At 40.7% G+C, this 14,935-nt stretch overlaps 1 protein-coding gene across 1 annotated transcript in view; it reads right to left on the minus strand.

Moving 5' to 3' along the window:
• The window catches only part of LOC134568302 (2,4-dienoyl-CoA reductase [(3E)-enoyl-CoA-producing], mitochondrial-like), a 77,179-nt gene that overhangs the window by 46,960 nt on the left and 15,284 nt on the right, over window positions 1-14,935 (minus strand). The window contains exons 3-4 of the mRNA XM_063426793.1: window positions 9,633-9,673; window positions 8,679-8,905 (exon numbers count right to left, since the gene is read on the minus strand). Of these exons, the coding sequence (XP_063282863.1) occupies window positions 8,679-8,905; window positions 9,633-9,673 (268 nt within the window). The remainder of the gene's footprint in view (window positions 1-8,678; window positions 8,906-9,632; window positions 9,674-14,935) is intronic.

The following is a 14,935-nucleotide window of genomic DNA, read 5'->3' on the forward strand; positions in this document are numbered from 1 at the left end:
GTAGCTATCTGCTCAAGTAAGAACATGCAATCTTAAAGTGGCATTAAATTGCATAGTGGCCAAGTAAAGCTCAGAAAAAAGCCAGAGTAGAACACCAACTAAAAAGCGTGAACAAGATTCCTGTGCCTTATTGTCTGAAGGCTGCAGAGAGAATTATTCAAAACAAAAATCCATGTAATTGTAGCTACATACAATATGTCACACTTGAAAGACCCAAGTACCTATTAATCTCTGGGAGCAAGGGGATCTTTACAATAAGTTTTTAACCCCTTGACGGCTAATGGCACACCACGCTGGCATAAAACCTGGTATTTAAAGAGCTTATATCAATATGGAATTTTGTCAGTACTTGTCAGCTTTAACCATTAGTAGTTAGTTTTTAAGTCCTGCAAATGCATTAGCAAGACATTACTTTTATTAATATAGTTGTTAATAGTATTTATGTATTGCCATGCTTTACAATCATTTTAATGTGAAAAACAACTAAGAAATAAACTACATACCTCCCAAGTGTCCCTATTTAGGAGGGACAGTCCCTGATTTGTGCCCAAATTGCTCCTAATGAATCTATTTTCTAAGAGCTGCATATTGTTACTGGTTCTGATTGTATAACAGAGCTCCACGGCAATAATACTCCCAATAATGAGTTTTTAAAAGATACCTGTACTGGAATTTTTATCTATGGTCTTTTGAAAGATAACATTCCATCTACACAGTGTGCTAGCAGTTGTGGTAGCAAATGTATGGATTGGGAGAAAAAACTATCTAAAAATAGGTTTTTCTCTTAGCTTTCAGTCAATGCCGAGGCAGACACAGAATGCAGAGGCATTGACTAATAAGGTCTTTCTGCTCTCCCAAGTATAGCAACCGCAGCGCATGCACAACATCACTTTTTTTTATGCCAATGAAGCCGGCATGCTGATGTCATGGAAGAGGGGACCACCCCAAGCAGGGCCAGTCAAGTTTTTTTTTTACTACAGTTTCACCTTAATCTACAATAGATGTGTTAAGAAATCAGTCTGCGCAAATAAGATACATTGTTTTTGTTGCATAAATTGTTGTTAGTAAGTCACCTTGGAACAGCCTGTGGTTTAAAAGAAGTCGTTATGCTATGAAATAATAGTGGTATATAGCATGAAATGAGAGTCACCATTAGAATAAAATAGGAGATGATGTGAAATGAGTTGGGTAACTGATAGAAAATTGGGTAATTATGTAAGGGAAACTCAGTCTGAAATATAGGGGCATGGATTGGAGACAGCTGGCATACAGTGAGGATACATTTATATGAGTAAAGAGAGAAGTGACAAATAGAGGATTGAAACTTGTATGAAAGAAAATAAACCTGCCACAAAAATCTTTAAGAAGCGTTATATTTTGTTGTCTTGTCATCAAATTGTGGTCCTTATTTTTTAGAGGTTAAAACATGAATCTCAAATGCTACTGAATAAGCTATTTAGCAAATCTACCCACACCATGATTTCACTCTTAATTAAAATTATACGGCCTTCTCCCGGCCTCTGATCACAACATTAGTTCACTTGCTGGATATTTAAATTGTAATTCTGCTAAGGTCAAGCAAAACTTCTACTATTCCAGAGCGCTGATAGAGGATAATTTTATGTTAAAATAAAAAATCTAATGCAGTAACATGCATATTCACTAGCCTTACAATAGGGAGCTCAAATTAGCCATAAAATGATCACTTCTATCTGGGTCAAAAACAGACGCAGAAAAAAAAAAAAGAAGAAGAATACAGGCATTAAGAAAATGGAATAAAGGTTTTAAAAGTACGCTGCAGTTTTCTGCTCTTTGTCATCGGCCCTTAGACTGAATTCAACTGACAAATCATGATCAAGAGAACAGGAGACAATTTCAAAACCCCAGAGAGTGTTAATGGGGAGAATGATTACTCGTATAAAAAGGGTTTTTAACTGATGGCATTAGAGGATGTGACACTGGCATTTAATATCCACTCTCGTACAAGTCTTTCATTTCAATACAACGCATTCATTCGCCTTGCATCGTTATCCTATCGGAGAAGGTTGAATGGTTTTAGTGAGCTGTTTGGTGTAGATGACTATTCTAAAAGAAGATTATGCATCCTGGTATGAGACTAACTCTATAAGTGAGAATTGTCACGTATCAAGATTGTTAATATCATGTTTAGTAATCACTATAGTCTTTATTAACAAATATTAAATGTAAAATGTAAAAAAAATTTAATTCAATGTAGCAATACACACTTTGTTTTTAGCTCCCAGTCAATCATTGTTACAAGCTCTGTCCTTTACAAATGGCAGCCAACATAGAGAAATCATATAAAAGGAGAATCAAACATTGTTTCTATTTGTCCTCATTTGCAGTGTTGTGAAATCTGAACTGGATTAAGATGCCATTTGCTAAATCTTTATACAGGGCCTGAAATTTCGAGCACTATATCACTATTGGGGTTTTAAAAATTACATGGACAGTCCATGTCCAAATTACAATTTCTATTATCATGGGCTAAATTTTCACTTGACAATAGCTAGTGGCGAGTGTGAAGGATTGCTTTAAAGGGTGCAAATTATTAGTTTGCTTCTTGGTCTGGGCAATCCAAGAATGCAACGTATGAAACAACAGTAAGTGAGTACAATCCTCATCAAACTATAAAACATGTATGTGTTCAGGAACCATAGGGGGAAATTTACCAAAGTAAAACCAGATGCTAAATAAGGATAAGTCACCAATGAATTCTATAGAATGTCCCCACAATTTAGCACTTTGCACCCAAATAGCACCTGTTTTGTTTTTATAAATCTCACGAACAGTGGCCTCGATTTAATATTGTTGGAAGAACTTTTCAAATTATTTATTATTGGATAAACATTTTAAAAAGTTATTTCTTCAAAATATTAAAATATCAAAAAGTATATTATATATATATATATATATATATATATATATATATATACATATCATTGTACAGCGCTACAGAATCTGATGGCGCTATATAAATAATAAAATAATAATAATAATAATAATAATATATATATTACAAAATTAAAATGTTTTTCCTAATATGAAACAATTTTAAAAGTTTATAAAAAAAACAATATTAAATCATTTGGAAAAAAAGCTTGTAAAAAATATTAAATTGGAGTCAGTACTCTCTGTAGAATTACATAGTGTAACCAGTTTTGGCTTCATGTAACTCCCATTCATGACAAAACTGCATTCAACTAGCAGGTTTGCATCCTGGCACCATTCATCAGATAACAAAGGAAAGGGAAGAATTTGGAAGGTAGGGGAGGGGAGAGTGTTCAGGCACCAAGAGTACCAGATTTCATATCAAAGTGGACTAAAGGAAGCAGGTTAATAGCAGGGAAGGTTGCTAATTCAGAGTGAGGTCATCCATCCTCTGCAGCTCATGCAAAGCCCTCTTCTTAAAGCTAGGTGTGAGCCAAAAATTAGGGAATCTCATGCAGATTATCTTTATGACTCTTTTCAGCTACTATAAGGCAAATGCATAATAGATAGTTTAAGCATTTTCCTCATGTGATGGGTTTTATCAGACATGAGTTTCCATCATCCTCAGTTTGTGGCTGATTCAGTGTGATCGTAGCAATACCTATAAATAAGGTACAGTAATTGTTTTAGTCCAATATAGATGGTAATTAAATATACATGGCAGAAATACACATGTACATACACCTACAACTGTTGTCTTTTTATGTTCTAAAGAAATATTTACTGAAATATTCTTCAATTTTAGAGTATTAATTTTCAAACAATTTTTTATTGAACAGTATTTTAAAATATTTCACATTAATTTGGTATATAAAGAAATCAACACTTAACAATAGAAACGAGTAGAAATAAGAAGGGAAGGATAAAAAAAATGATAAAAATGCAAATAGAAATAAAAAATCTTTATAGTAACCTTTTTGGGGTTTGGCTATAGGGCAACAGAGAATTCTGTGCTTACAGATTGACCATTACTGACCATGCTTAAAGGGACACTACAGGCACCCAGACAACTTCAGCTCATTAAAGTTGTCTGCGTGCACTGCCCCAGGTTCATTAACCCTGAGCCGGTAATTATTGCAGTTTTTAAGAAACTGCAATAGTTACCTGCTAGGGTTAGCTCCACCTCTAGTGGCTGTCTACCAGACAAGAGGGACGTCTGGGCTGTTGGCGACTTTTTGGACACGCTATACATTAGGATGTCCAGCGTCACCTAAAACCCCATTAGTGCTGCCATTGCCGGACAACATCACTGGACCCAGGTAAGTAACAGAAAGGGTTTTTAAAGGGGAAGCTAGTGCCAGGTAAACATGTTTGTTTTCATAGCACTATAGTTTCCCTTTAATGTTACATAATACACTAAATGATTCTAAAATCAAAATTTGCTTTGTGGAGCTTTTCCTTTAACACGGCAGAAGTTCTACTCCACATGGTAATGAAGAGATGATGAAGGATCCCAGTGTTTCGCAGTAGTACAGTGCAGGTTTCCAAATTGGTTCTAACTATTTGCAATTAAACATGTATTCACTCTTAATACAGTGCCCTCTGGTTAGCTTACATTTAAATTAAAACATATTTAATTATTACTGTGCCCTTTTTTTATTTCAGTCTTCTTTTGCTTGTGGACTTATACTCTGCACGTCCCTAAATGAAATTCCTCAGTGTGTGTTCTCTGGTAAAGCTGGGTGTCAAGGGAAAAACAAAAGAGAAAATAAATGCAATTTTTGGTAATAACAGCTCACAGCATTGAGCACTAGCCACTTATCCCTCGAATTCTCAGCTATTTGGGACTCTTTTCTGAATTAACCTTTCATATCAAAAGGAGCAATTCTACACACTAGAGACTTCAACACAATTTCATGCATAATTTATCCACCCAGTTTAACATTAAATGCTGAGTCCTTGACTTTGTGAAGGTGCTTTCTGTTGGCAGGACTTGCAAGCAGTTATTCGGTGTAAACGAGTGTGTATGATAATGTGATGCCATTCTGTCTTGAGAAAAAAAAAAAACAGGAGGCTATACACATGGATGGCAGCAGCGAACAATTGTCACTTTGCAAAATTGAAGAAGGTTCCTTTTTATGCTCTCAGTATCCCAATTCTCTAATATCTAATATATTACATAGTAACAAGAAATGAGTTTGGGGCACTTTCTATGCCCATACCAGATATAATCTGGAGTATAGATAAAGTATGAAAGATGTGGCCCACGTATTTCTTTCCTTTAATATATGCAGCCTCCTGCAAATAGACATAATTAAAAGTAAAAAAAAAGACTATTATGCTATATGAAAAAACTAATCCCCCTTCTGATCCCTTATTTTTGAATGGGAAAAGAGTCGGAGGAGGGGGGGGAGTCTGAGGCCTCTTGTTGGTTACTAAAGAAGAATTGTTACCTTAATGATAGTGACAGTACCCCATTCCATCACTCCTACTAAATGCTATAAAATGATGAAAGTAGGAGCAGAGTTAGTTAAATCTAGGGCCCTAGGTAGGATTCAAGATTGGGGTCCCCTCTTTGAGCCCTGGGATCTATTTATGTGAGTGTTGTGTGTGTGTGTGTGTCTGTGTGTTGCATGTGTGGGAGGGGAGACTGAGTGTTGTGTGTGTGAGAGTGTGGGGTGGCTGAAAGTTGTGTGTGTGGATGAGACTGGGAGCAGTACAGGAGGACTGATCATATCTGCTTGTGCCAGTTGAGTGTTGTTTGTGTGGTGGCGGAATTTTGTATGTGGATGAGTGTAGTGAGGGTATAGGGAAGTCTGATGATAGCTAAATACTATTTGTGGAGTTTCTAAGTGTGTGTGTTTTTGGAGGAGGGGTTGTAAACCCAAGGCGTGTGGTGGAGGCCATTCTGGGTGGATCCCTGATGGTCCAGTGGAGGCACAATGAGGATCCCTGGTTGGGGGGGGGGAGAAGGTTGTGGTCTGCACTTAAATACCTTCCTCTCAGTCCAGCACTCTTAAAGTCTCAGAGGGGACTGTGAGACAACTTTTGAAGTGACAGACAGATGGGCTGAAAGATGCTATAGATAGATTATAGATTCATATAGATTCATTATAGATTCATATTGTGTTCATACAGCGCAGCCCTTGCCCTCGCCAAACAGTCATACTTTTCCTCTCTCATTAGTTCATGCTCCCGCAATCCCAGGCATCTCTTTGACAGTCTCTTCTTCGCCCTGCTGTGTCCACCCCTCAATCTAACCTGTCACGGGAGATGGGACTCCTCGTACGTGTTCCCTTACCTATACTTTGTATCGTCTAATGTTTCCCTGCATTCAAATGGAATTCTTCCCTTCTGTTCGGTTACCAAACAGATTCTGTGGGCTCCCATTGTTCTCAAATCATGTTTAGGCTTGATTGGAAGCTTGTGCTTGACCCATTCTAAATACGATAAAGATTAGGCTTAAGTATTAATCTGTGGATAAGTATTAATGTCTCTTTTGGATATGATATTGGAACACAAGGCTTGTTCATATCAAAGGACGCCTTATCTACAAGGGAATCAAGACATATGGCAAATGAGAGAGTTAGTTTATACTGAAACCAGACTTCCAGGGCACTTATGTGTGACTTCCCACACCTTACAGAGTGGCTCTGCTGGGGTCCCAGCTTCAAAGAGGATTTTAGGTTGTAAACTCTGACCTCCCATACAGTCAAATTAATCCTTTTTGAAGTTGACAATCCCACTTCTACCAGGCAGCCAGTTCCTTTATGCACGAACATAACGTTTGTTTTACAGAACCGATCTGAGCGTTTTTGGATCAGATCGGGGCTATTCGGGAATATAATTTTTGTGGGGTTCCGATGCTGTTGTCATGTATTTTTGTGATATGTAAAAATTATATGTAAGTTTTCCTATTTGAGAGATAATTGGATTAGCTTAATTGGATCTCAATTATCTATCATACAATGGCTTGTGGGAAGGAAACCCCTGTGATTTTGTAATTGAAACCACATGCTTGGGGCGCTACATAAAAAGCAGAGTGTGGCCAAATAAAGTCATTTGCTGCTTTTACCCAATATGACTGGTTGCGTCCATTATATTGGGGAAAATCTATACAAAGGTAATACTTTCACCATATTCAGCACATCTGGAATTAGGATTAGTGGAGGATTAAAGGAATAACAGCAATAGACTCACAAACCCGTGACAATGCTGTGGCCACCCCTCAAACTAACCTTACAGCTGAGAGCTTTGCATGCTACTTTACCGACAAGATTTAACAGCTAAGGAAATAATTCTCCCCACCCTGCCTTTCTCTTTCTCAATCACACGTAGATCCTGCCGTTCCTACCCTTCAGACTTTCTCCCCGGCCACTGAACAAGAGCTGGCTCCGCTTCTCCTTTCCTCATGACCCACCACTTGCCCGCTTGATCCTGTCCCATTTCACCTTACTAGATCTCTCTCCCCTTGTCTTATGCCTTCCTTAACACACATCTTCAACTGCTCTCTCTCTTCTGGCATTGTCCTTGCTGACCTTAAACATGCTACTGTAGTAAGTATTCTGAAAAAAAGCATCCCTCAACCTGTCCTCCCCCTCTAACTATCGTCCCATATCCCTGCTCCCTTTTTACGCCCCCTCCACTCCACCGCTGCTCGCACCCATATGGACAACTTTCACTTGCAGGACTTCTCACAGGCAGCTCCCTTCCTATGAAATAGTCTGCCTACTACCATCATACTCTCCCCGAGTCTTCAATCGTTTAAGAAGTTCCTTCAAAACCCATCTCTGTAGGAAAGCTTATGGCCTCCCAGAGTAACCTCTACCTCACATACCTGTCTCTTGCTCTCTTCTAAAGGGCAGCCCTCTACCCTCTCCTCCAGCTCTGCTTCCATCCCACCTTATATGATTGCTATTTCCTGTCCTATTGTGTTTTACACCTCAACTCCTATAGACTGTCAGCTCGTTTGAGCAGGGTCCTCTTCAACCTATCTTCTAGCCTGTGAGTTTTCTTGTATTTGTCCTAGTTATAGTTAAATTCCCCCCTCTTCCCCCTTCTAATATTGTAAAGTGCTACAGAATCTGTTGGTGCTATATAAATGGCAATAATAGATAGATAGATAGATAGATAGATGGTTGTATGGACAGACAGACAGTCAGTCAGACAGGTCGGTGGGCAGACAGGCTGACAGCAGATGCAGCAATGTTTGTACAGTATAATGTTTACAATTTCAATGTTACTGCAGTGGAATATCTTTTTTATACCAAGCACGGAATTTGGCAGTTAAATGCTAGAAATTGCCACTCTACATGATAGACCTTTAGTGGCAGCACACTGACAATGGTTTTGAATTAGCATTATTTTGGCATATGGATAATATCACTTTCTTATTTGAAGCCACAAAATCTGCTCTAAATTTGTCAGTTTAGGTGCATGTCAATTTAAAATAACCATTTTCAGTCCAGTCGACGGAATGCAAATTAAATTTAGAAGCGAACCACTGGAAATGTAGAACAGATGTTGAAAGCAGTAATTATAATGTTGTTGTGTTAATCTGAAGAAGGAATGCATTTGTTTTAACTAGTTAACTGCCAAAATGTTTTAATTTGGCATCACACCCATCAGTTTGTATAAGCTACTCTTTCCTTCGGATAAAAAAATAATGTGAAACACAAGCAAATTAATTATAATTAAACATACACGACATGGCATAAAAAGGTCACCTTCAAAATGTCAGTGGTTGGTCCTATTCTCATGTCAATGCTCTCCTTCCATAGTGATCCTTGGGTTACTTCTTTTTCGTGTAAGTCAGACATTCCCACAACTATCCTGCCATCTTCTGGTACTAGAACACCCAAAGAAGAAAGCACGGAAGAGCTGGAACAGTCAGGAAGATACAGAATGTGTTTGGCTCCTGTTAGTTGCAGAAGCATTTTATGAATTGTGTTGCCTATAGAATATAAAATAAAAACGTGTTTAAAAAAATTAATGCAACCCCATATAAAAAAAAAACTAAGATATTATTTCATCACAATTGTCCAATTAACAACCATTGGAACCGAATTTAGCTTTTTAAAATCAATCTTGTGTCCTCTACCATGGATAGGCAACCTTTGGCACTCCGGGTGTGGTGGACTACATCTCCCCTGATGCTTTCCAACATTTTGGCTGTAAGAGCATTATGGGAGATGTAGTTTAAATAGTTAGATTTAAATTGGGACAGATAGATAAGAAGTATGGAGTGCTACTTCTTCTAATAATGAAAGCATTGCATGGTGCGGCAGAGAAAAATGAGAAATGGGTGGAATGGAAAGATCATGTAGGGGATAGAAATGTTGGGATACTTCACAGACCTGACCCTGGAGTTCCAAAGACCCAGATAGTGAGTATCATACGGTAATAGCCATATAAGGGTCATAGAGACCTTGTCATTTATTATGTCACCAATTGGAGAAATTTAGGTGCTCTTGATCGCATCAGCTATTTGGAGAGATTTGGTGATGTAAAAAATAGCAAGGCGTTCAGAACCCTCAAAGGTTAAGAAAAACCTTGAATGGAAAGCTTTTGCCTGGACAGATCAATAATATTTCAAACAAAATAAGCATGCTCAATTAGTACATTCATTTGCATAAAATATATAAAATATAGGATTTTAAGAATTTATTTTGTATTGTTACCTGTGTGTTCTCTAACTTCAGCCATTTCTTGGTATGTATCTCTAAATAGAAAAATAGAAAGGAAAAAAAAGTAATTAGTTACTTTTTTTTTTTTTTTTTTACTGAAAAGTTTATAGACTTTTATGTAAATCAAACAGGACAGGAATTGAGTACAGAAAATCAAATTGGGGGTGGGGTAAGGGTTACACATTATAGCATATAGGTGCATATACATAATATGCAAATAATGATACATTCATAATGTGACAGACATTGCAAGAGTCACAAACTGCCTCAAAGACTAGCAAGTTGTTAGAGCTGTCCCAAATGCCTAATTGTGCCCAAGAGTTACAGTATCATACATAGACTAGTTCTGTACACCAGGTATTACCAGGAGCTAAACCGCTCCACCCACAGCCCCGACTCCTTATTTGTCAGTCATCCACAGTGTCCAAATCTGGGCCAACCATTTTTTAATTTTAGGAGAATGGGAAGGCAGTAGCTTATGTACGTAACTGAGCAGTATTTTTGCTTTTATTTCTGCTAAGCTAGGGATAGCCAAAGTCTTCCAGTATGAGGTAATAAGGCTTCTAGCTGGCATCAAGATATAGAGAGCCAAAGCCTTACTCACGTGAATGATGTTTTCCCAAAAAAGAAGGAACAAAAATATATTTATGTCCAGTGCCCTTGCCACAGTACTGCAGTAATAATTTATGTACATTTCCCCAAAACTCTGAGAGATCAGATATGTTGTGTAATCAGTTAATTTTAAATAAAACTACCCACATTTTATTCTCTCCAATCTGGCCCTCTGGTCATGTTATCAGTAGAGTAGTGTTTGCAAGAAAGAAGCGCCCAGAAGAGCTTTGAGATGTATATCATGGTTTAAGCAAAGTCTCATGAGTTTTTAAGCATTGTTTGGAACATAAAATAATCTTCAACCACACACTTATATTCTGTAGTTTTTTTTTTTTTAGTTTTTTTCCTAATAATAAATAGTTATCAATAAAATCACAATGACCTGTATCCATATCAGTAATTTCCACACCTCAACATACAATGCATCGCCTGAATTACTATTTTCTTCACTAATGCTCACACCCTTATCACATTATTTAAGGGTCACTACAGGTTGTAGTTAACCTATGTTTTTTTGCATATTATAAAATTAACATAAAAATAATAAAACAAAAAAATAGAAGACACTTACGAGAAGTTTCTGAATTTGGTGCAAAACATTAAACTGTTCAGAATGTACAGCAAACTCTCATCAAACCAGATGATTGAATTTATTTTTTTTAACTTTTCATAGCATGGTTACGGTTTACCCACAAAGTATAAAACGGTATCACCTAAAACACAATTTCCAAAGCTTAAGACTTTTGGAGCTTAAAATGATACATTGATACATAAAATGAACTTAAAGTGATGCTATAGTCACCAGAACTACAACTTATTGTATTTGTTCTGGTGAGTAGTGATGTCCTGGACGGTTCGCCGGCGAATAGTTCCCGGCGAACATAGCTTGTTCGCGTTTGCGGCGGCGGGCGATCCGCCCCTATTCGTCATCATTGAGTAAACCTTGACCCTGTACCTCACAGTCAGTAGACACATTCCAGCCAATCAGCAGCAGACCCTCCCTTCCAGACCCTCCCACCTCCTGGACAGCATCCATTTAAGATTCATTCTGAAGCTGCATTCATTTTTTTTTTCTCAATTTATTAATTTTTTTTTCAGTGCATATAAATGTTACAAGCAGATACTCCCCCTAGACACTCTGTGTTACTGCAGATACTCCCCCCAGACACTCTGTGTTACTGCAGATACTCCATCCAGACACTCTGTGTTACTGCAGATACTCCCCCCAGTCCCTCTGTATTACTGCAGATACTCCCCCCAGACACTCTGTGTTACTGCGGATACTCCCTCCAGGCTTATAAAGCCTTGCCACGCCCTGCAATTAGGCTAAGAACACTCTGATTGGCTGGTTTAAGCCAATCGGAGTGCTCTTTGTCATTTTACACAGCGTGGGAAAATTCTAAAGAACTTTCCCACGCTGTGTAAAATGACACAGAACACTCTGATTGGTTAGATTCCAAGCCCACCAATCAGAGTGCTCTTTGTCATTTTACACAGCGTGGGAAAATTCCAAAGAACTTTCCCACGCTGTGTAAAATGACAAAGAGCACTCTGATTGGTCAGATTCCAAGCCCACCAATCACAGTGCTCTGTGTCATTTTAAACAGCGTTGGAAAGTTCAGGGCGTGGCAAGGCTTTATAAGCCTTCCCCGCCCTGCAGAGCTCAGTCTGCGCGAAGCCCTCCATGGGTGAAGATGGATTTTTCTTTTTTGTGCTCGTTTTTTTTTTAAATTGCGTCGGTTCTTATGGCTTTTTATTTGGCCTTTTTTGGGGCTGAAAAAATAAGATTTTAGAAAAAAGAAGACGTCAAATGGTAAGTTGAATTTTTCTTTACAGGTTAGTTATTTTATTCCCCCCTCACTATTTTTTAGGGTGAGGGGGGTAGGTAGGGGGTAACTTGTTTTGGGGTGGGGGGTGGGTGACTAGGGGATTGGGGACCCCTAGTCACCTTTGATTAGGGGGGGATTTTTATTTAGGGCCCCCACTCAGGGGTGGGGGCTGGGGGGGAGGACAGTAGGTCCCCCACTCCTCATTATTTTTATGGTCCCCACCCACCGCGCAGGTGTGGGGGCGGGGGAAGGACAGTAGGTCCTCCCCCCATTGTGATTTATGGCCCCACTCACCGTGCAGGGGTGGGGGGGCAGAAGGTGTGTCCCCCCAGTGTGTATCAGGGTCTTTGAGGACAGGTGTCAATCCATATGTAGGGGGAACAGTCCCTATTCTGCTCTGTGTCAGTGTGTGTCAGGGATCCTTAGGATAGGTGTCAATCCATATCTGCCAAGTGACCCTATGTAGGGGGAACAGTCCCTATTCTGCTCTGTGTCAGTGTCTGGGGGGAGTATCTGCAGTAAGACAGAGTGCCTGGAGGGAGTATCTGCAGTAACACAGGGTGTCTGGAGGGAGTATCTGCAGTAACACAGAGTGTCTGGAGGGAGTATGTGCAGTAACACAGAGTGTGTGGAAGGAGTATCTGCAGTAACTCAGAGTGTCAGGAGGGAGTATCTGCAGTAACACAGGGTGTCTGGAGGGAGTATCTGCAGTAACACAGAGTGTCTGGAGGGAGTATCTGCAGTAACAGGGTGTCTGGAGGGAGTATCTGCAGTAACACAGAGTGTCCGGAGGGAGTATCTGCAGTAACACAGGGTGTCTGGAGGGAGTATCTGCAGTAGCACAGAGTGTCTGGAGGGAGTATCTGCAGTAACACAGAGTGTCTGGGGGGAGTATCTGCAGTAACACAGAGTGTCTGGAAGGAGTATCTGCAGTAACACAGAGTGTCTGGAGGGAGTGTCTGCAGTAACACAGAGTGTCTGGAGGGAGTATCTGCAGTAACACAGAGTGTCTGGGGGGAGTATCTGCAGTAACACAGAGTGTCTGGAGGGAGTGTCTGCAGTAACACAGAGTGTCTGGAGGGAGTATCTGCAGTAACACAGAGTGTCTGGGGGAAGTATCTGCAGTAACACAGGGTGTCTGGAGGGAGTATCTGCAGTAACACAGAGTGTCTGGAGGGAGTATCTGCAGTAGCACAGGGTGTCTGGAGGGAGTATCTGCAGTAACACAGGGTGTCTGGAGAGAGTATCTGCAGTAACACAGAGTGTCTGGAGGGAGTATCTGCAGTAACACAGAGTGTATGGTGGGAGTATCTGCAGTAACACAGAGTGTCTGGAAGGAGTATCTGCAGTAACACAGAGTGTCTGGAGGGATTATCTGCAGTAACACAGGGTGTCTGGAGGGAGTATCTGCAGTAACACAGAGTGTCTGGAGGGAGTATCTGCAGTAACGCAGAGTGTCTGGAGGGAGTATCTGCAGTAACACAGAGTGTCTGCGGGGAGTATCTGCAGTAACGCAGAGTGTCTGGGGGAAGTATCTGCAGTAACACAGAGTGTCTGCGGGGAGTATCTGCAGTAATGCAGAGTGTCTGGGGGGAGTATCTGCAGTAACACAGAGTGTCTGGGGGGAGTATCTGCAGTAACACAGGGTGTCTGAAGGGAGTATCTGCAGTAACACAGGGTGTCTGGAGGGAGTATCTGCAGTAACACAGGGTGTCTGGAGGGAGTATCTGCAGTAACACCGAGTGTCTGGAGGGAGTATCTGCAGTAACACAGAGTGTCTGGGGGGAGTATCTGCAGTAACACAGAGTGTCTGCGGGGAGTATCTGCAGTAATGCAGAGTGTCTGGGGGGAGTATCTGCAGTAACACAGAGTGTCTGGAGGGAGTATCTGCAGTAACACAGGGTGTCTGAAGGGAGTATCTGCAGTAACACAGGGTGTCTGGAGGGAGTATCTGCAGTAACACAGGGTGTCTGGAGGGAGTATCTGCAGTAACACAGAGTGTCTGGAGGGATTATCTGCAGTAACACAGGGTGTCTGGAGGGAGTATCTGCAGTAACACAGAGTGTCTGGAGGGAGTATCTGCAGTAACGCAGAGTGTCTGGAGGGAGTATCTGCAGTAACACAGAGTGTCTGCGGGGAGTATCTGCAGTAACGCAGAGTGTCTGGGGGAAGTATCTGCAGTAACACAGAGTGTCTGCGGGGAGTATCTGCAGTAATGCAGAGTGTCTGGGGGGAGTATCTGCAGTAACACAGAGTGTCTGGGGGGAGTATCTGCAGTAACACAGGGTGTCTGAAGGGAGTATCTGCAGTAACACAGGGTGTCTGGAGGGAGTATCTGCAGTAACACAGGGTGTCTGGAGGGAGTATCTGCAGTAACACAGGGTGTCTGGAAGGAGTATCTGCAGTAACACAGAGTGTCTGGAGGGAGTATCTGCAGTAACACAGAGTGTCTGCGGGGAGTATCTGCAGTAATGCAGAGTGTCTGGGGGGAGTATCTGCAGTAGCACAGAGTGTCTGGGGGGAGTATCTGCAGTAACACAGGGTGTCTGGAGGGAGTATATGCAGTAACACAGGGTGTCTGGAGGGAGTATCTGCAGTAACACAGGGTGTCTGGAGAGAGTATCTGCAGTAACACAGAGTGTCTGGAGGGAGTATCTGCAGTAACACAGAGTGTATGGTGGGAGTATCTGCAGTAACACAGAGTGTCTGGAAGGAGTATCTGCAGTAACACAGAGTGTCTGGCGGGATTATCTGCAGTAACACAGGGTGTCTGGAGGGAGTACCTGCAGTAACACAGAGTGTCTGGAGGGAGTATCTGCAGTAACGCAGAGTGTCTGGAGGGAGTATCTGCAGTAA

The sequence above is a fragment of the Pelobates fuscus genome, chromosome 7 (assembly GCF_036172605.1).
Source record: "Pelobates fuscus isolate aPelFus1 chromosome 7, aPelFus1.pri, whole genome shotgun sequence".
NCBI lineage: Eukaryota > Metazoa > Chordata > Amphibia > Anura > Pelobatidae > Pelobates > Pelobates fuscus.